Source organism: Lactuca saligna, chromosome 5 (genome assembly GCF_052625555.1).
Source record: "Lactuca saligna cultivar CGN05327 chromosome 5, ASM5262555v1, whole genome shotgun sequence".
Lineage (NCBI taxonomy): Eukaryota > Viridiplantae > Streptophyta > Magnoliopsida > Asterales > Asteraceae > Lactuca > Lactuca saligna.
In genome coordinates this window covers 318,572,785-318,595,421 of record NC_136421.1, presented here as the reverse complement: position 1 = coordinate 318,595,421, position 22,637 = coordinate 318,572,785, and the positions used below count along the sequence as shown (strand labels likewise).

General features: G+C 38.8%; 1 protein-coding gene and 1 long non-coding RNA gene across 2 annotated transcripts; both read left to right on the top strand.

Moving 5' to 3' along the window:
• Nucleotides 1–55: 55 nt before the first annotated feature.
• On the top strand, nucleotides 56–695 carry LOC144998834 (uncharacterized). The gene is made up of 3 exons (XR_013660449.1): nucleotides 56–194; nucleotides 299–397; nucleotides 508–695. It is a non-coding gene; the product is annotated as an uncharacterized LOC144998834 (long non-coding RNA).
• Nucleotides 696–2,216: 1,521 nt separating this feature from the next.
• LOC145047117 (uncharacterized protein At5g01610-like) lies at nucleotides 2,217–2,711 on the top strand. Its single transcript, XM_078995357.1, has one exon. The coding sequence runs from the start codon at nucleotides 2,217–2,219 to the stop codon at nucleotides 2,709–2,711; it is 495 nt and encodes a 164-aa protein (XP_078851483.1).
• The last annotated feature ends 19,926 nt before the right edge of the window (nucleotides 2,712–22,637 follow it).

Here is a 22,637-nt window from a genome sequence, read left to right as displayed (position 1 = left end):
TTTTATACAATTATTTTTACAGATAACTTTAAAATTACAATGACATGGTGTTTTTATTTATATTTCTTTATTCATGTGTCACCAGTTGCTAAAGAAACTGAGTAAACAGATGAATGGTGAGGATTGACTTGGAACAACTTGAATACACTATGTTGGGCCAGAGGATCATCTCAGGTTCCATGATGGAAGACCATGTATTCACCTAAATGCCTAATTGGTGTTCAATATATTTCTCATTTACAACAATACTAAATTCTTACATTCTGCTGATGTTTTTTTTTTTTTTTTTGCTTGATAGGAGAACAAGTTTCTTGTTATGGTTGTTCGTGATCTATTGAATCTTTGCGAAATAACAAAAAAAAAAGGACAACAAAGCTATTTTCGCGAGTAATATCATGTATAGTTGTTTACAGTTCTCTCTCCCTCTCTCTCTATCTCTATCTATCTATCTCTTTTAAATTTATACCCCAAGCCTTGATTCTAGTAAATATTGTTTGTCCCAACTAGGGTTTCGTTTTGAATATGTATATATAACAGTATACGTGTGAGAACTCATCTATAAAAGTGCAAGAACAAGACTCTTGAAGAATATCAAGGACTGCCACTTGGATCTCATCCAACAACTCTTCCATCAAGTTAGTCATAATTGTTGGTCCATATTGGAATTTTCTTAATTTATGGTATTTGTTTGAATCATGGTGTAATAGTTATAAGTAATTATGAAAGAAGATAACAATAAACTTTCAACCATTACTAGGTATTATTTATTTGAATCTAAATTCTGAAAGAAGCATACAACTTCAATTTTAAATACATATGATTCACATGTAAATCACATATAAATTACTTGATTCACATGTAATGCTCATATAAATTACATATAATTATCATATGAATCATATGTAGTTCACATATAAATCACAAGTGAATCACATATTAATTACATGTGTTTCACATGTAATTCACATATGAACCACATATGAATTAAATGTGATTCACATGTAAATCACAAGTGAATTACATATGAATTACATGTGATTCACATGTAATTCACATATGAATGACATGTAAATCACAAGTGAATCACATATGAATTAGATGTAATTCACATGTAAATCACAAGTTAATCACATATGAATTACGTCTATATGCACACATGCATTTTGTGTAAGTGTTATTCGTTATTATTATTATTATTATTATTATTATTATTATTATTATTATTATTATTATTATTATTATTATTATTATTTATTTATTTATTTATTTTTCTTGTGAATTTCACATTTGAATCTTAAAAGCTACAATCACATGTGAATATCACATTATATAATCAAATGTGAATCTTACATGATATTGTAACACTCGATTCAAGTATTTCTAGTTTACACCCTTGGTGTGCCAATGTTTTGAAGAATTGGTCCCTAGGGGGCAGAATTGCCAACTTCAGTAAAGTTGGAGTACGTTGGGTGTACTAGTGCAATTCTGGATCGCGGGTCTTAACCACTTACGCATGGCGTACGTGGAGTACGCATGGTGTACATGAGCATGAGTGAAACCCTAATTTTTAGGGTTGTACCCTATTTAAATCGTATGATAGCCTCATTTGGTCATGTTTAGTTAGTCTCCATCTTCCTTTGTCCTGAAGTCGAAACTCTAGTGTGTTTTTGTGAGTTTTGAACCTTAAAAAGTGTTTATGATTAAAACTATGTTTCATAGAATGTCTATGTTATTTTAAATTATTATGTATGTAACAGACAAGTTATAATCTAGTGAGTGTAATAAAATAGAGGAGAGAGATAAGATGCAAAATAACTAATATACCATGACCCTTAGAGGCTAGTGGAGTGAGTTAAAATATCATAAAAAAATTATTTCCAAATCTAACATGCTAAAAAAAAAAACAAATTTTACAATTTTAGATCCATACGGATCAAAACAAAAAGAAAAAAAAATACAAACCACGAACCCAATTGTAGATTTTTTTTTTTTTACATTGTTGGCTATAAATCTTTTGGTATTTATAAATTTATCTAAACTTAATCAATGTAATTTTAATTTTGTTAAAGAAGAATACATTTTTAAGAGTTACAAGAAATAGAAGTGGTAGGTAGGAACGTGGGGCATATAAAATTCCCCTCATCCACGTCTCAATAGTATCGGGCTATCGGCTCTACCAGTACCAGTCAGACACTTTGACTTTCCGCATTCCCAAGATGACGTCTCCGGTGGCCCTGCTCTCTTTCCTCCTCCTATCTCTTCCACTTCTCTACTCCGCCGCCCCACTCACAGCTTACGAAGCCCTCGAACAATACGATTTCCCGGCGGGTCTGCTTCCACTGGGAGTCACAGGCTACACTCTCAACGAGGACACTGGAGAATTTGAGGCGTACCTGAGTGAGACATGCTCTTACTCAGTCGAAGGCTACGATCTCAAATACAAGTCCACCATCAGCGGAAAAATCAGCAAAGACAAGATCACCGACTTGAAAGGTATCAGCGTAAAAGTTGTGTTTTTCTGGGTGAACATCGTGGAGGTCACCCGCGACGGCGATGAGTTGTCTCTCTCCGTGGGGCTATTGTCTGCGTCATTTGACATCAGTGGATTCATCGAGTCCCCACAGTGTGGTTGTGGGTTCGATTGCAACGATATTCGAATTGATGAGATTACGGAAGAGAATATGGATATGGTTTCGGTTTTGTCCTTCTGAATTAATCAACAGGTTTTGTTGATTATAATAAACTTGTTTTCCACCTTCAGGAAAAATTATAGCTAGCATCGTTTTCTCGATAGTTTAGGGCTTTCGGTTGTCTACCTAATTATTAATTGTTAGGTTAGCTAATAGTTCGTTACAAGCAGATTACAAATTATGTTGTATGAATTGGTTATGAATTTAACAATTTAAATAATGTTATCAGGAGCTTTCACAATAATAAAGTGATTGGAAAAAGTATTTACTATTTTAGTGTATTTTCAAAAATATTTACTAAAATAGTGTTTCTTTTCATTTTTTTTTTCAGTTTTCCTTAATATTTTTTATTTTAAATGTCCATTTTTTTTTTCTCTTTTATTTCACCTTATTACTTTTTGTTAAATAACAATTTTTATTTCAGTTTTTTTTTTACCCTTTTTTTACTAACAGTTTTCTTTATCATTTTTATTTCTTTTATTTTCTTTTTAATGTTAAATATCCGTTATTATTTATAGTATATAAAAAAATTTAAAAAGAAAAACTAAATTCACTTTCATAAGTGTAATTAAGTGGCCCAATTGAGTAATGCTTTAGTTTTCTAATATTATATAATACGAATTTGAAGATGTTTGTTATTTTAGTTTTCATATAATTAAACAATGAAATATATTTTCGTAGAAAATCAATAGGCCTAGAGTACGTGTAGAAAGTTTATATTATTCAATATGACATAATGTTTTTTCCTTTAAAATTAAATGAATTTGTTTTTATGTAATTTGCATTAAACAACCAAAAACCCACATTTAATATAAATTACCGGTTCAAGGAAAATGGGAGGCTTAATTTTTTTTCTTTTTTTCATGACTCTAACATTACACATATAATGTTTTTAAGGTAAAAAAAAACTCAACATTGTTCGTTAAAAAAACACCACAATTGAAAAATAGAATACATGGCATATTCTATTATCTTGTATCTTTTGTTTATTTATTGTTTTATTCCATTCGTCCAAATAAACCATTAAAATTAATTTTTATTTGTTTTGTATAATTCAGTGTTATGAACTTTTCTTTTTGGTAAAACACTAAATTATGCAACTAGTTACTATATTTTATTTTACTAATTTTATATCAAATTAATTTTGTAATCAATTTCTACAATCATGTTGAATTCGCTACCAATTTATTAGTTTTTTTTACCGTATTGATTGCATATTTACATAATAAAATATTATTATATACAACATTCTTACATGAAAAAAAAAATTATGTCTTCCCTTACACCTGCTCCGCTTATTGATTTTCTACGAAAAGATATTTCATTGTTTAATTATATGAAAACTAAAATAAAAAACCTGTCTTCAAATTCATATTATATAATATTAGAAAACAAAAGCACTACTCAATTGGGCCACTTAATTATACTTATGAGAGTGAATTTAGCTTTTCTTTTAAATTCTTTTACATACTATAAACGATAATGGATATTTAAAATTAAAAAGAAAAAAAAACAAAAATAAAAATGATAATGAAAACTCTTAGTTAAAAAAACAGTAAAAAAAAGGTTAAAAAAAGCTGAAATAAAAATTGTTATTTAATAAAAGTAAAAGAGGAGAAATTAAAGAGAAAAATTTTTTGGATATTTAAAATAAAAAATATTAAGGAAAACTGAAAAATAAAAAAAAATAAAAAGAAACACCATTTTAGTAAATATTTTTGAAAGAACACTAAAATGGTAAATACTTTTTTCAATCACTTTATTATGATAAAAAATCACTACATTAAATAAAATGGCAATAATCATATACTTTTGTTACATAAATAATTCATTTTCTCAAGGTTAATACACCTACAAACGCAATATTAATGTTTTAAGCTATCTATCCTAATAAATAAAAAATAATTATGTCAAATGTCAACTTCTTATTGAATTTGATAGATATAATTTTCTTAAAATTTTAAAATTATTTTTTTTTCATTTGTTATTTTTGTATTTTTTTTCATTTTTATTTAATTTTCACATATTAAATATCACCTCATAGTAATTAATGTGAATTAATGTATATAAAAACCTTCCATTTGTGAATTCTTATTTCTATTTAATGAATTATATTAATTAGTTTTATTATTATAGATTAATTAAGACAAATTACATTAATGGTCCTTGTGGTTTATTCTATTTATTGTATTTATTTCAAAAGTTTACTTTAAAAAATCCATTATTTTTACACATTCATATTCAACGTGATTTTTTAAACATGATAATATTTTTTATAAGTATAGATTGAATTACTTATTCATCATTTCATTTATATCTATTTCAAAATTTTACTTTAAAAAATACTTAATATCTACGCCTTATATTTAACTTTTTTAATCCACCCGTGTAATACACGGGTTTCACACCTAGTATTTTAATACGCCTAGTATTTTAATACATTTGAATAAGTTGTTGGAAATTATATTTTGCACATAAAATAAGTTGTTGAGCAAAAAAGAGGCCAATTTGGGATGGTAGCTGAGTTGGGAAGAAATGAAGCAGAAAGTGCATTAACATGCGACACATGCCTCATAATTTAGACTTAACGCGGAAGAATTCGAGTACAAATGCGGGCAATTTTGATTACGTCTTTCGTAATCTCTCGCAAAAAAGTATAAATTATTTATTATTTTTTACCTAACGGGATCAAACATTGAAGATATTCTTTAGAAGAGTCGTTTTCAAAGACTAGAAGACGATTTGAAGGTTCGAATGTTGACTAGGAGCAAAAAATTGAAGGATCAAAAGCAAAATCATTAAAGATCGTTTGGTTTGTTTTATTATCTATATTCAATGTGATGATTTCTTTATGTTCATCATTTCTGATTTTGGGGATAAAAACCCTTTTGCTTTTTAATTAGACGTAGATGAACCCTAAAGGTTTTATTTGATTTCTCTTGGATGTTTTGAGTTATTTAATTTATCTTATTTGTTTATTCAAATATCCATGTGTTAAAGCTTGTATTTTTATTGCCTATTGTTGAGTAAATATAGTCTAGATGCATAATTTGACTATTTTCAATTGAATCATGGTTGATCATGGTCATTGATAAGTATGACTAGTGACAGACCAAATCTTATGGTTATATTAATAAAGTAATTAACTTTAATGTGTGTGATTTGCATTTGATGGTCATTTTGTGTGATTGGTTTTTTGGTTTTTGATGCTACTCAAATCTTCGGGAGGTCTTTTAGACTGGTGCTTCAGTGGGGATCTTAGAACATAGAGTAAATCCGTTAAAACTGCCCCAGAGATTGTGCCCTCGAAGCAGGCTCCGACGATCAAGTTAGATCAGTTGGTAGAGATGATATGGTTCTTCTTAATAGGAGAGAACCATGTTGGTGTTATGGGGGAGTGTATGGGCATGATGGAAGTTGATGCCTTGAGGTGTGAATGTGTGAAGGGAAGTCCAAGGAAAAGGTATTGTTCTATTTATAGGGGATAATTAGGTCAAAGGAGAGTTAGGTCAGGCCTTGAGCCAGTCCAATTCAGGCCCATCTAGGAAGAAGATGGGCAAGGTCGACCGGGGGTGTCAGGCAAGTACCAGGCATGGCTGGGAGGCGCGCACTAGGTGAGGTCGGCAAGCGGGCACCAAACAAGGCTAGCGAGCGAGCGCCAGGCAGGGTTGGTAGGCGAGGGATAATATGTAGCAGGGTTGTTTGTCGTGATAATGTTCTTGTTGAATAGTAACCTTGCTTTAGTAAGATGTAATGTGGGAAACCCCTTATTGATCACCTGAGCACATGAAATCCATGCTAATTGGAAGTGGAGAGAAACCAAATGTATGGTATTAAGCATGACATGGGATAATAATGCACAACTTACGGAGCGCGGTGATGTGCGACTTAGAATTAGGGCTAGTAGCCAATAATCGTAAAAAGATCGTGCGTGTAACATCTAAGATTTTCAGGTTGGTTTCTAAACCTTTGGAATTTGGTCTTATGTGACTTATGGTCTCCGAGTATGTAATCTTAACTTTATGGGTATGCAAGGCGTAGCCCTTATTACGCTAAGCGTAATGGTCTTCGGGTGCGTACTCTGCGTGTACGTCTTGGTACGCTGGGCATACGTGGCTCAAACCAAAACCCTAGTGATTAGGGTTTGTGCACTATTTAAACCTCATTATGACCCCAAGACTTTCCCTTACCTCAGCCCCCATTGTCATTTCGGCTCTCTTAGCTAACCCTAGCCATTTTTGAATCCTTTAAGCTTTTTAGAGAGATTTTGAGTTTCCTTGGTGTTGAAGAAGGTTGTTCAAGAAGAAAGCTTTGTCTCCAAGAGTTCAGATCCAACACTTTCTACTCATTTGGAACCACTTTGAGGAATAAAGCTCAAAATTTGCTCATGTTTCCTCAAGTTCTTAGTTAGGGCTACATTTCTCTTTTTTTACCCAAAGGTTTAGATCTTTGTGAGTATGGGCTACTCCCAAGCTTTCAAGTTGCATTTCCAATAATGTTTACACATCTCAATTCATAAAGGTGCAAGTGTAACACCGTAAATTTCAAAACAATTTTTCATTTAAATATAATGGTTTAATTCTTAAAAAACACTTTTCTTAAAATCTCATTCATAATCGAATTACAAAACATAACTCCATTTTCACTTGCATAATAAACCAGGATCCTCAAAACATGACTCTTTCTCTGGTGTGTACAATCAAGTCGATGTCGTCCCGTGGTCCTGAGAGAAACCTGAAACACATAACACAAAACACTATAAGCACGAAGCTTAGTGAGTTCCCCAATATACCACACATAACACATATTAGCCACTCGAGGCTACAACTCTGTGGGTCCGTGGACCCTACTCTGTGAACCTTCCGGTTCTAACTCTGTGAACCCTCCGGTTCTAACTCTGTGAACCCTCCGGTTCTAACTCTGTGAACCCTCCGGTTCTAACTCTGTAAACATGCACAACATAAATCACATAGAAATAATGCAGTACAACACATATCATACATAACATACAAATACTCTATCACATAACTCTGGTTACCCACTCAAGGTAAAGTATAGTGAGAAGACTCACCTGGCAAGCAGGAAGCAGATATCCTCACGCTTGCATCTCGAACTCGCCACCATCTATCACATAAGGCAAATGCTCTCTTGAACATAAATCTCGAGACTAGACTCAATCCTCTATTGGAACCCTCTTAAGGGTAAAAGACCATTTTACCCCCTTCTTGGCCCAAAGGCCACATTGCTGACCAAACCCTAAATGTCAACAAAAGTCAATGGTCAAACTTTGACCCAACTCGCCGAGTGCACTCTGGTGACTCGGCGAGTACACGCATGTCCACTAACTCTTTGTCCCGCTTGGTACGTAGAGGCCATCCCTATGCTCGACGAGTCATACTAGACAAGAATCGCGGGGCCACCCCGACTCAACTCTCCGAGTCTCAAGAACAACTCGGTGAGTACCGCCTTGAACTCCAGTCCTCTAACTCCCTCCTGACTCACTGAGTCATCCCCCAACTCGACAAGTCTATTCACTGAGCAATTTACGTGAAACCCTAACCCTACTCGTCGAGTCTCAAGAACAACTCGGCGAGTTCATGCCATGCACAAACTCTACTAACCTCCTGAGGTCAGATCTGTTTCCCCAAACCATAGATATGGCCTCCCCAAGCATGAATGTCATGTAAAGTTCGAAACTTGATACTTGTATAACCACAACAAGGCATCAAAAGGAGATTTAGTCCCAAAAATGGCAACCTAAGGCCAATAACCCCAAATTGGTTCATAAAGCTCCAAGGGTCAAGGTCTCTGGACCTCTTTGAGTCCAGATCCAAGGCACACACTCGAAGAGGGACCATTTGCTCCACATAATCACTCTCCAAAGGGGTTAGAAAACCCAAATCTAATGATCAACACCAAAACTGAAGGAGGTTCGAACCATTACCTCGAAATGATGTCTCTGAACTCTGGAACTTCTTGAATCGCACCTCCTCTTTGCTCTTATCACCTTCTTCTTGCTAAACCAAGGGTTCAAGGATCAAAAAGTGACTTCTTCTCCCTCACAAGGATTTGGCTCACTTAGGGTTCTCTCAAGGGACTGGTAGCCGCAATGGGAGGCTATAAGTGCCCTTAAATAGGCTCCAAACCCAGGGGATTAGGGTTTCATTAAACAGTGTGGACTCGCCGAGTCCGGATGTGAACCCGGATGAACGTCCGCGACCCTACTCGGCGAGTCTTGGCTCCAACTCCCCGAGTTCCTCCTCACACTCCAAAATAATTAAATAAAATAATATACCTGGGAAATCAGGATGTTACAATTCTCCCCCACTAGAATCAGACTTCGCCCTCGAAGTCTCACTTTGGAAACAACTCCGGATGCTGCTCACGCATCTCGCGCTCCGGCTCCCGAGTAAGCTCTGACCCCTTCCAGTGTTGCCACTAAAACTGCCCCAGAGGCACCTCTTTGTTCCTCAGAACCTTGATCTTTCGATCACGAATAGCCACCAGTCTCTCAACGTAGTTCAGGCCCACATCCACCTGAATATCCTCTAATGGCACTACTGTCGACTCATCGGCTATACACTTTCGCAGCTGCGACACATGGAAAGTGTCATGGATCTAACCTAGCTCTGCAGGTAGCTCCAACCAGTAGGCTACCCTGCCTACCCTCGTGATCACCCGAAAAGGACCGATATATCGGGGCCCCAACTTGCCCCTCTTCCTGAATTGGATCACTCCTTTCCAAGGAGAGACATTCAGGAGTACAAAGTCACCAACCAAAAATTCGAGCTCGGACCGGTGCCTGTCCGCATAACTCTTCTAGCGACTCTGAGTGGTCAACAATCTCTTCCTGACCTGTTGTATCTGCTCTGACATCTGAAGCACGATCTTTGTACTTCCCATCCCATGTTGCCCTACCTCTCCCCAACAAATGGGGTCCGATACCTCCTTCCCTACAACAGCTCAAAGGGTGGCATATTGATGCACTAATGATGGCTGTTGTTGTAGGAAAACTCTGCCAAGGGCAAATACAGGGCCACAATCCCCCCCCCCCCCCCGAAATCTAATACACATGCCCGAAGCATATCCTCGAGCGTCTGAATTGTTCGCTCGCTCCGAAGTGTCCACAGACATCACCATGGCAAACTCTAGCTCATTTCTCATATTCATCTTCGATACCGAGCACCAGGTTAGCTTTTGGCCCCACAGCTGAACCCCCAAAGGTCACACATAACATGATCCAAAATATCTCACTAACTTCCTCCCCTTGACCACTATCATGACCCAGTGACACGCAAGTCACGAAATTCCCTTTCCCTCATAAAAAAAAACACAATCCAATCGAAGATCAACTCAGCTCTAACCTCTGGCGTCTGCTGCGCATATTCTCCCGCGCGCCTCGCTGACCCTCCCGACAGAGACGGAGACCCCAGTCTCGCCCCGGTTTAACCACTAGGCTCCATAAACTCGACACTAGGGCTACTCAAGCCTAAAACTCTTCTGCATCACGCACTTATCGAAGAACACTCGATCATCATACTCTCTTTCCATCTAGTGGGTACTATGGCTTCCCGCAACATTACGACAGCCTCTGACTAGTGATAATACGACTCCCCGTAGTATCACAACGCCAACTAACTAGTGAGTACTACGGCTCCCCGTAGTACCACGACTCCCTCCCTCTAACTTGTGAGTACTACGGCTCCCCATAGCATCACAACACCCTCTGACTGGTGAATACTACGGCTCCTCGTAGCATCACGACTCTCTCTCTCTCTCTCTCTCTCTGACTTGTTAGTACTACGGCTCCCCATAGCATCACAACACCCTATGACTAGTGAATACTACGGCTCCCCGTAGCTTCACCCTACACTCTCATTCTCATTACAACGCCACACTATGTTCACTAACTCAAGCACCGAAGACTATCATAGATAGTTACACACACATTTGTCCTATATGCATTACAGACTCTGGCGGCAACCGCCATAACACATAACCTACCTCTGCGGAGATCCACTTCCTTAAATAATCCCTCTTGATGACAATACACGAAGGGATCCCACTGGAACCATATATACATAATACATCACTAGTCATCTTAAACCCAAGACTCTAAATAACTCCGAAATCGGGACGCTATACGTGGAAACCACGGAACACCATAACAGAGCATCACAACGTCCTGGCTCTACCACTGATTCCCTTACTCCCAGCACCATACACATACATCAATACATTTCCTCTGAATCCCATAATAATTTCCTATTTCACTCAATGCACAGCTTCAGTGCATCCAAACACTCAATTGGAATACAAGGAAGGCGCTAACTCTTCAGAACACACTATGATCCTCCGAAACCCTTTCCACTACTGCTCAAAATCCAAGCAAGAATACACATCCCAGCATGGGAGTTGGCTACTCGACAATCTTCTATCCATATTTCAACCCATAAGTTCTCAACTGCCCATACCATCATTACGAGTCTTCCACTTGAAACGACTCTGACCACCACCAGATTCCTGACCATTGACCACCCGCCGTGGAGACACCCATCCTTCTCTCAGGCATATACCACATGCATTATCTCTCCCTGCACCTTTCCTTGATCACCAATGACCCTGATCTCATGAATTCAAGCTGCAGGTTTCTGTATCCAACCCCTAACTGCTCTTGCACAAATCTCTGGTTCTCTCAATAAACCACCCGGTTCTCCCCCACTTAGGGTTCGAACCATCACTATCTGACACATCAACAATCTCACAAACTATTTTCACCAGCAATAACGCACCCGCCCCTGGAAATTGCTACGCAACGCCCGATAATCCCCTTTAAGGAAATCAATCGATCTCATATACTCTGAACCTCAGATGAAATCCTCAAGAACTTCTCATCACGACTGCCTCTAGTCATTCCAAGTCTCGTACCAATCCAATACCAAACAACTCAATTGTCCAATAACATCACTGACTCATAGACTGGACCACGAAAATAATCATACTCCCCCACCTCGACTCATCAACCGACGTTCCAACACATGGATCATCCTAAGAACAGGGACCCACTCCCATATTCAATACCCAACATAGATAGAAAAACCCCTGAACTAATAAACTCGACTGGAATCCCACTGATATCTATACAATACGTCCTACTATACTCAAATAGGTGTAACGTGGTCATCGACTATCTCAGTCCCAACTGACTATCTGCTCATGGTAAATTACTGCCTCGCCGCACACATGCTACCTGATACTCTGATGGAAAATCATCCTCAATGACAACCTGCAGGGTTTACCCCCAAACCCAAAACTTAAACATCATGCCTCTCATGTTTCACACACGAACATAAATTGCACCACCCAGGTCATAGAAGGTGACATCTCCTCTATCGACTGATTGCTCAACTGAGACCGAAATTCTCCCCTCCCTCTGACTCCTTACCAAAATACTCTGAAAGGCTCTCGACCTCCCTCTTCAAGGTACGCCTCTTCGAACTTAATCATGGACCACTGGCCTAAAACCCATAGCGTCCAATCTCTACTCATCAATCATGACCGGATAACCGGAGAACCACGAGCATCATTCACTACGAACCATGGTACTCATCCTATGACATCTCTTCTCAATATGCTCCGGTGTATGGTACACGAACCATAGCATCACTCCTCCATCTGCTCCGATGTATGGTACTCGAACAATAACATCACTCCTCCATCCGCTCTGATGTATGGTACTCGAACCATAACATCACTCCTCAATCTGCTCCGATGTTTGGTACTCGAACCATAACATCACTCCTCAATCCGCTCCGATGTTTGGTACTCGAACCATAACATCACTCCTCAATCTGCTAATTAGAACCTTCAGAATACTCCCTGTATCAAGTATGGGTCCTCTGCTTTTAGTAGTACGTGCCCATACTACCTGCCACATCTACCCATACTTTCCACACGGACTATCCCGGAGCTCCTAAGTAGCTGCTTGACTTTCTCGTTCCCCAATTTCATCGCGCGTGCTCGCCCCCCAGCGAAATTCTCTACTTTTCCAGCGCACTCATCTGGCTAAGGTTACTCCCTAGGCTCTTCATAGATTCCCACACTTCTCTGCCATCAGCTGCTGAAGAGCTCCTAATGATGCCAGCCATCTACCTCCTCAATATCGTCATATTCGCTTAGTAGCTGACTCCCATCATTGAGAGTTCCACGAAGCACGAAGCAAGCAACATTCGAGCCTCGAAGAATACACAGGACTCACTCTAGGTGATAACTCCGCTTGCTTTGCTCATCCTCGAAAGTATCACCAAACTCTGCAACTCTTCCCCTCACGGGTTCTAACTATTCTTTCACTAAGTACCACGGTACTCATCTCGGTATCTCCCCTAGATTACTCCTCTACTCAAATCCCCTAAAGGATTCCAATTAAATATTCTCACTCATCACATACTCAAAAGCACATCGCATATAACAGCAATTTCCTAGGCTAAGGCATCATAAATCAGGCCACTCTAGTCCTAAGATATGAAATACCTAGCCTGTTTCTAGCATGCAATAATATCTCATAAAGTGCATCATAAATATCTCATAACACAAAAGTAAGGGTATTTTGGGAAATCACCGTTCGGGCTCTGGCTGATTGTACACACTGCTCTTTCTCGCTTTCACTTTGAACTCTTATTCGCTTTAGAAAATTATTTCTTTGAAAACATTTCTTACTTCCTCAGTTTGAGTCCAGATTTACCCGAAGGTGCATCCGAATCCTTCAAACCAAGGCTCTGATACCAACTTGTAACACCGTAAATTTCAAAACAAATTTTCATTTAAATATATTGGTTTAATTCTTAAAAACACTTTTTTTTTAAATCTCATTCATAATTGAATTACAAAACATAACTCCATTTTCACTTGCATAATAAACCTGGATCCTCAAAACATGACTCTTTCTCTGGTGTGTACAATTAAGCCGGTGTCGTCCCGTGGTCCTGAGAGAAACCTAAAACACATAACACAAAACACTGTAAGCACGAAGCTTAGTAAGTTCCCCAATATACCACACATAACACATATTAGCCACTCGAGGCTATAACTCTGTGGGTCCGTGGACCCTACTCTGTGAACCTTCCGGTTCTAACTTTGTGAACCCTCCGCTTCTAACTCTGGGAACCTTCTGGTTCTAACTCTGTAAACATGCACAACATAAATCACATAGAAATAATGCAATACAACACATATCATACATAACATACAAATACTCTGTCACATAACTCTGGTTACCCACTCAAGGTAAAGTATAGTGAGAAGACTCACCTGGAAAGCAGGAAGCAGATATCCTCACGCTTGCATCTCGAACTCGCCACCATCTATCACATAAGGCAAATGCTCTCTTGAACATAACTCTCGAGACTAGACTCAATCCTCTATTGGCCCCCCCTTAAGGGTAAAAGACCATTTTACCCCCTTCTTGGCCCAAAGGCCACATTGCTGACCAAACCCTAAAGGTCAACAAAAGTCAACAGTCAAACTTTGACCCAACTCGCCGAGTGTACTCCGGTGACTCGGCGAGTACACACATGTCCACTGACTCTTTGTCCCGCTTGGTACGTAGAGTCCCTCCCTATGCTCGACGAGTCATAATAGATAGGAATCGCGACGCCACCCCGACTCAACTCGCCGAGTCTCAAGAACAACTCGGCGAGTACCGCCTTGAACTCCAGTCCTCTAACCCCCTCCTGACTCACTGAGTCATCCCCCAACTCGATAAGTCTATTCACTAAGCAATTTACGTGAAACCCTAACCCTACTCGTCGAGTCTCAAGAACAACTCGGCGAGTTCATGCCATGCACAAACTCTACTAACCTCCTGAGGTCAGATCTGTTTCCCCAAACCATAGATATGGCCTCCCCAAGCATGAATGTCACGTAAAGTTCGAAACTTGATGCTTGTATAACCACAACAAGGCATCAAAAGGAGATTTAGTCCCAAAAATGGCAACCTAAGGCCAATAACCCCAAACTGGTTCATAAAGCTCCAAGGGTCAAGGTCTATGGACCTCTTTGAGTCCAGATCCAAGGCACAAACTCAAATAGGGACCATTTGCTCCACATAATCACTCTCCAAAGGGGTTAGAAAACCCTAAATCTAATGATCAACACCAAAACTGAAGGAGGTTCGAACCATTACCTCGAAATGATGTCTCTGAACTCTGGAACTGCTTGAATCGCACCTCCTCTTTGCTCTTGTCACCTTCTTCTTGCTAAACCAAGGGTTCAAGGATCAAAAAGTGACTTCTTCTCCCTCACAAGGATTTGGCTCACTTAGGGTTCTCTCAAGGGACCGGTAGCCGCAATGGGAGGCTATAAGTGCCCTTAAATAGGCTCCATACCCGGGGGATTAGGGTATCATTAAACAGAATGAACTCGCCGAGTCCGGACGTGAACCCGAATGAACGTCCGCGACCCTACTCGGCGAGTCTTGGCTCTAACTCGCCGAGTTCCTCCTCAAACTCCAAAATAATTAAATAAAATAATATACCTGGGAAATCAGGATGTTACAGCAAGCTTTAAGGTTGTTTAGTCCCCATTCCAAGGATAAGATGTAGGAAAGGTCATATGAGGCTTGATTTTTGTCCTTGGGATTTTTGTAGCCATGCAAGGGCTTAAAGTTGGCAACTTTATAGTCCTAGAGGTCCTAATAGGTTTAAATATGGGTTTTGGACGTAAAATCTTAATGTATTAAGTCATTACATGAAGTGTTTCATGGGGTGGTGCATACACCGCACATACGTCCTTGTACACCGTGTGTACTGCTTCGGGTCGAGGTACGCCGTGCGTACCAGTATGTATGTCGGGCGTATGGACCAGTCAACTTGTAATTTGGACTTTAGTCTTTTGGCCTTGCATGGGATTTGGGCTTTGACCTAGTCTTGGTGTATGGGCCTTAAGGTTATGTATTGGACCTTAAGTGGACTAGTTGGGCCTTTTTGGCCTTAGGTTCCATCTTTATGTTTGGGCCACGTGCGGTTAGGCCCAATAAGAGAATGGCTAATGGGTCGATAACATAAGAGTTTGGACTAGGAGCTTGGGTCCACGAATATAGGCTAAGACCCAAATTCTGACTTGGGTTATTTGTTAGATAGCATGAGGATTCTCATATACCGCAGCCTGAGCATTTACTAGAGATTTATGCAGTTGAGGTGAGTCTTCTCACCATAACTTCGGGTCTAAGGCACCAAAGCCGACCCAATATTTATAATGATGCATGTTAGTTGTTGTATGTTATATCTTGTGTTTGGGTTGAAATATACCCCAGAGCAAGACCCAATATGATGTGACGGGTTGAAATATACCCCAGAGCGGGGACCAATATGATCTATTGGGTTGAAATATACCCATGGCGAGTCCCCAGAGTGGGGGCCATATTTTTTTGGGTTCGTATTGAACCCCAAGGTTGGGTTCATTTGCATGATTGGTGTAGGTTATTTTGGAAAAACTCGCTAAGCGTTTGCTTACAATTGCATTGTGATTTCAGGTACTTCAGGTTCTAAAGGGAAGGGCCCGACTTGATGGCGTAGCATGCACTCTCTCCACTATTTTCCACATTCATTGATATGGACACTCTTATGAGTTGTATGAAGGTTTTTATGTATTAGATTCTTAGTACCAAACTTATGGCTGTAAAACCTTATTTTAAAAATGAAAAATTTTATACGGATTTTTGGACTGTTACAAGTTGGTATCAGAGCATTGGTTTGAGGGATTCGATCACATTCTCGTGTGTGTCAGAACTTAAACTGAGGAATTGGTAGACATTTAAAAAATAAAAATAAAAATAAAAGCTAAGTTTTTTCTGAAAACGGATTTCCTAATAAAAAAGGGAGAGTGCAATGCGCGAAATCGGCCGAACTCAAGTAAGTATTTCCCAAAATTTAACCATGTTACAAATGTATTATCGGAATCAATTTTAACTTTGTTAATTGCTAAGTGTATGCTTTTAAAGTTATATATGTTTAGGATTTCATAGCCCTAGAATGATGAATTCTGCCTTATTTTCAGTTCTTTGTTTGGTTGTGGTCTTAGGGTAGAGGCTTTAATTGGCAGTTTATGTGATTCTATTTGTGTTTAACTTGCATACATAAGGCAACTTGGGGTGTTGATTGATGTTTCTGATTTTGTAGTGATTGCGAAATCCTAGGAGAGTCTAGGTCATGCGTATATGATGTATATTGTAGATCATGTTTTATTTATGTTGAGTGGTTTAGAGGTATCAAGAATGGCCTTGAGAAAGGTACAGGTAGGTGTGGAAGGTAGTATTAGGCTCGTACTACTGAAAGCACAGGACCTGTACCCAAGGAAGGGAAAGACCTGGAACTCTAAGGAGTCCGGTGGGGAAGTATCCCTTTGAACTTCCTTATCAATCGTTTTCATGCTGTATTTTCAGTTGAGGATAGTGATAATTATGATAGGGGGTTCAGGTTCGGGATCAAGATAAGGCTCTGGTGCAAAGTATATTGATGAAACGTTATGCGATATTATCGCAGTTGAGGTTACTCGCAACATCCTTGACTCTACCCTCGTGATTTTCGGTACCGTCAAGGAGGGGATCATGGAGACTATGGAGGAGAGAATCATATCTTTCCAAGCGGAGATCGCTGCAGGTCAGGTTGGGACTCGAACTCCCTCATTCCGGGAGATCAAGGCGTTTGGTGACATGCAGAATGCTCAGCACACGAGTTTTTTCCCCGACGCAGTAAAGGTGGGATTCGTGTCTTGTATGCTGAGATACCGAGCATGGGACTAGTGGGAGGAGGTTACCCGCAATGTGGGATCGACATGTGTGACTATTATGACATGGGAGGATTTTGTATGGATGTTTGATCGGGAGTATGCACCAGCCATAGAGGTTCAACAACTGGTGAGGGAGTTCAAGGACCCTCATCAGACCACTGAGACTGTAGAAGAGATTACCGCCAAGTTTAGGGAAGGGGCGCTTTTGGTTCCGCAATACGTTGCGGATGAGGAGATGAGGAAGACAAGATATCACGCCATGTTGAGGGATGATAGCTGGGAGTTTGTAAGTTTCTCAGGATGAAAAACCCTGAATGACATGATTCAGAAGGACCGTGAGTGGGAGATTTAGTTAGAGCTCCGCACGAAGTGGAAGTCGATTGTTGGGTTAAAAATATGGTTTATACTTTGCTTTTCTAGGTAATTGGGTTTTCGGTCATGTAATATGTGTTTGCAGTTGTGTGTTCATGGCCCAAGTGGGTGTTTACGGCCACGAACCTGTACACGGCCCATGTTCCATATAAATAGATGTTAGGGTGAGGAGTGCATGTGTAAGTCAGTACGGCTAGAAGAGAGAGAGAGAGAGAGAGAGAGAGAGAGAGAGAGAGATAAAGGTGTTAAGTGTGTGTGAATCTTGTAAGGAACTTCATTTCTAATCATCAAGTTATTTGAGATTGATCTTATTCTTCTTCTTCTTCTTCCTTATTTGATCTTGCATCATCCAATTGATTGGGATTCCACACCATCAATTGGATCTGATTGATACATCAAGCAAATTTGGGACTTACAGTTGGTATAAGAGCTTGGATTGTATCAATCATTTTGGCCAGATCTGGAGCGTATTTGAACTTTTTCTTGAAGGATTTTTTTTTTTGTTTTTGGATATTTCTTGGCAAAATAATGGGGTTTTGTTCTTTGTGTTTTTGATAAAAACAAGTCTTTGATCGAGTTTTGGAGAAAAAATAGGTGAAAAACATTGTTTTTCACATCATCTGCGAGGGTTCTCGGCCATACGAAGCAACTTTCACTGCCCCAAATCGAAGAAGTTTTCATGGTCCTCAGAGCTTTCACAGTCCTTAGTGGGTTTATGGTCCGCAGTTCGTATACGACCGAGAAGGTTTCACGGCTCAGCAACCTCATGTGCGGTCAACTTCGTTCTCGGCCCTGCAACGTGTTCGGTCCTTGCATTATCGGCCAGCATCCTCGCATGCGTGGTCCTCGCATTCACATCTTGTTTACTAAAAAATATTTTTGGGGTTGCCAAGTTTCGAACCCGGGTCCCCTGCCTCTTCAACCCTCCGCCTTACCAGTTGGACTAGCAAGCCTCACACTACACTCCTTCCGGAATTAATTCAAAAGGCTTCACTGCTTCAACCTAATTTCGCAATTTAACACTTTTTGCCCAAAAATCAATTTTTCAAAATTTAAAATTTCATTTTCAACCAAAAGTTTTTGTTTTTAATTTTTGACTTCCCAATTTGACTTTTGACCTTAAATTTTGACTTTGACTTTCAAGTTTGATCTTTGACATTAAACTTTGACTTTCTCGTTTAACCTTCAAATTTTCAAATTTAGCTTTTCGGTTTGACTTTTAAGGTTTACTTTTGAGTTTTTAGTCAAAGAGCATTTTTGGTAAAAATGAATTCTTCAAGCATCCCGATCAATGAAGTTTCATGTACTCCATCTTATGAAGTTACGATTAAATTTCTTCGTGAACAAATCGATATGTTAAAAGGAGAAAATGAGGACCTTAAATATGAGGGGTACCAATTTAGGAAATGCCAGAAACCATTGAAAGAACAACTAGAGGCCAAGACTAAGGACTTTAGGAAACTGCAGGAGGACTATAGCAACAAGTGTGTCAATTATAGACATCTTCGGAAAGAACTTGTTGCTGTAACTGAAGAACTCGACACATTGAAAAATCGTTTTGAAAATGCTGATTTCCATTTTAAAAAATATGATGTGTCAAGTGAGGTAGTTGCATCCATGATAGAAAGGCACTTAAAATTCAAAGATAATCAAAACAAGGGTCTAAGGTATCACAGTGTTTCACCTCCTTTCAATGACAACTATACCACACCCCTTGAAACCAATGAGGTAGAGACACCTACTCAGTATGGTCAATCCCTTCACTAGCTTCAATTAAGAATGAACAATCATGGCCAACTAAGGGTGTTGAGATTAAACATACTAATGATTCTACTTCTTGTGCAGGTAAAGTAGCGGAAGATGAGAACAATGAGAACACTATTGAACAAACCAATGACTCCTTGAAGTCTTTAATATGTTACTTCTAAATCAGTTGCTACTAATCAACCTGTTGTTGATAAATACAGCCCACCAAAACAAGCAAATCAGAGTGCCTGCTGCAATTGTACTTGTGGGAACAATAAGAGACAAGGCAAGGTTACGCCACCAGGGGCAGGAAGAAACAATTCCTATGTGAAGAAAAAGACATGTTTTCACTGTGGAACACCTGGACACATTGCCATAAATTGTCCAAATCGTGCATACGTTCCCTACTACGCACAAGGCTGGCAGAACGCACCAAGAGGGAGATACTTCAAAAGAAACCCTTCGAGGCCACGTTCAAACAATGGTGACTGGAACACGCAGAAGGGCAAGAATCCAACTCCCAAGGCCAAGAATCCAAATCCTAATGTCAAGAATGGAATACCATCCAAGAATTCCAATCCTAGAGATGCTCCAGTGAAACCAAAATCAGTTAGATCAAAGTCATCTCGGCGATCGACTTCGATTTCAAAAGCAAGTGCCGAGGCACCCATTCGCTCAAACAAGAAATGGGTTAAACCCAACTACAGATGGGTACCAAAGGTTCAATCCTCCAAATCGTCTAATGATTCTAATATTTCTTCATCTTCTGTTTGTGATAAACAGGGTATGTCATGGGAGAAAGTACCGTGCGTTGATGACAAAGGTCAACCCAGTTTCAAAATGAACTAGGTTCCAAAGACCAACTAATCCCGCATTGTGTTGGAGCGGCTATAGAGGAATATCATTAGACTCCGGTTTGTTGATAGTGGTTGTTCCAAGGGGACATCTCTCAACTGTACAACACTCAGAACTTCAAGTGTGAGTATGTGTCCATTGCGGGAAAGGAAGAAAAGGAGAGGATCACAAATGGGGTTTGTGCTTAATGATGTGAAGAATTTTTGGATCTGTTCCGAGATTGAAACACAGCTAAGGCTAAATTCGTTGCTGCTTGCGTCTTCAATTGCTGACTTTCGGCTTAAATTTTGAGCATTTATTTTATTTTTTCCCCGTGCTCAATTCAAGGGGGAGAAATCAAAATAAAAAAAAAATAGAAAATCAAAAAATAAAAAAAATTTACATTTTGTATTTTACTTCTGTTTTTGGTTAAATTTGTTCATATTTTCTTATATGCACAAATTTATAGGGAGAATTAAAAAAAACAAAAAATTTATAAAATTTCAAAAAAAATGTACAAAAATATTTTCATTTATGATTTTATTTTTTTGAAAAAAATAAATTAAAAATCCAAAATAGTATTTTTGAGTGTATTTTACTTTTATTTTTATTTCTTAGTGTGCTAAGTTTACTTTTATTTTTTTGTTTATCTCAAATATACATTTGTCTTGAAAAGTGAATTCAGGAGAAGATGAGACTCAAGGAGTATGTATCGAAATATTCTGAGCAAGGAGAAGAAACCTGAAAATGGGAAAGGAATTAATGGTCATTACACTTCACACTACTTTCACAAGGAATTGACGGAAAATTCAAATGCGGGTGATAGACTCTTCCATATTGAGACATATATCAATCTCAATATGAGTCTTCACATCAAATGTTAGTGATCAAAGGTCATTTTCACCATGACCAATGTGAAACACCCAACCATTCTTCACCCATATCTAAAATTTTCTCCATCAAATCATTTCTACATACCGATACCTCTTGAGGTTCGAGTATAAAACAACTCGGCTGACGGTTGCCAAAAAAAGTTTGTGTTTATGATCTTAGATGTTGTTCTCACCATGACTCTAAGTGAAACCTAAAATCCAAAATCATTTATTAATGAATTGACGGTGAACATTTTATATGTTCTAGATTTCACCCATGAATTGACGGATAATGGCTCATATCTGGTGTGACATTGTACAAAATGCCAGTCAGACAGTTTCTTTTTAAGAACTGTCGTATCTAAGGAATTGAAAGTATGAAACGGTACAAATTGTCAGATTGGTCTTGTCAGCCTTCTTTACCTAAGAACTGTCACGACACCAAGGTGATTCACCCAACATGGAAACAAGTATCGCTGAACGTCTCGCCAAGGGCCAAGTTAACCTGTGAACTTGAAAAACTATATTGAGCTCTTTGATCTAGGATATACAGTGGCTAACATCAAAACTAGCCACGAGTAGTTATCCAATACTCAACAAATCGCAGTGCATTCCTCCGAGTTCACACAGATATTGCAAGAAGTCTCTTTCTGAGCCAAGGATTCTTCCTTGAACAACTGTGGTGAGAAGGGTCTTTATGATTCTTTATGTGATCCACATGGACTTTTTTAGTCACGGTTACTTCTCGAGATGCATCGGTGATCATTCAAGAACAATCTTTCGAAGGAACTAGAAATGAATATTATTCTTTCAACATTCAATCTTTCAACCCCAAAAGCAAGGTGGAGCTGTACTTGAAGATTATATGACAGATTGCATTAAAGCCTCCTCTATCAATTTGTTGCTATCTTTGAACCTGCTGAAGTAATCCCGAAGATTCATTCTCTCTGATTTTCTCTTTAAAGATTCCCAAGCTGGAAGCGCTAATTTTCAAGAATCTCTACAAGATGCCTCCACCCCGACGTGTTTCAAAGTCAAATTATGAAGAAAAGCCCAAGCTACTCAAGATTAAGTCATTTATTGAAGATTCATCAAGTTCATCTTGAAGCTGTGAAGAATTTAAAGGTTAACACTAAAGCCAAGCTCCAACTGAATATTAACAAGAAAAGCCAACTACATTCTTAGGGGGAGTTTATTGGGTCAAAGAAAAGAAAACTATAAACCAAGGGGGAGATTGTTGGGTCAAAAATATGGTTTATACTTTGCTTTTCTAGGCAATTGGGTTTTCGATCATGTAATATGTGTTTGCAGTTGTGTGTTCACGACCCAAGTGGGTGTT

Coding starts and splice junctions, on each gene's coding strand:
- LOC145047117 (XM_078995357.1), top strand. CDS start 2,217: ATGACGTCTCCGGTGGCCCTGCTCTCTTTCCTCCTCCTATCTCTTCCA.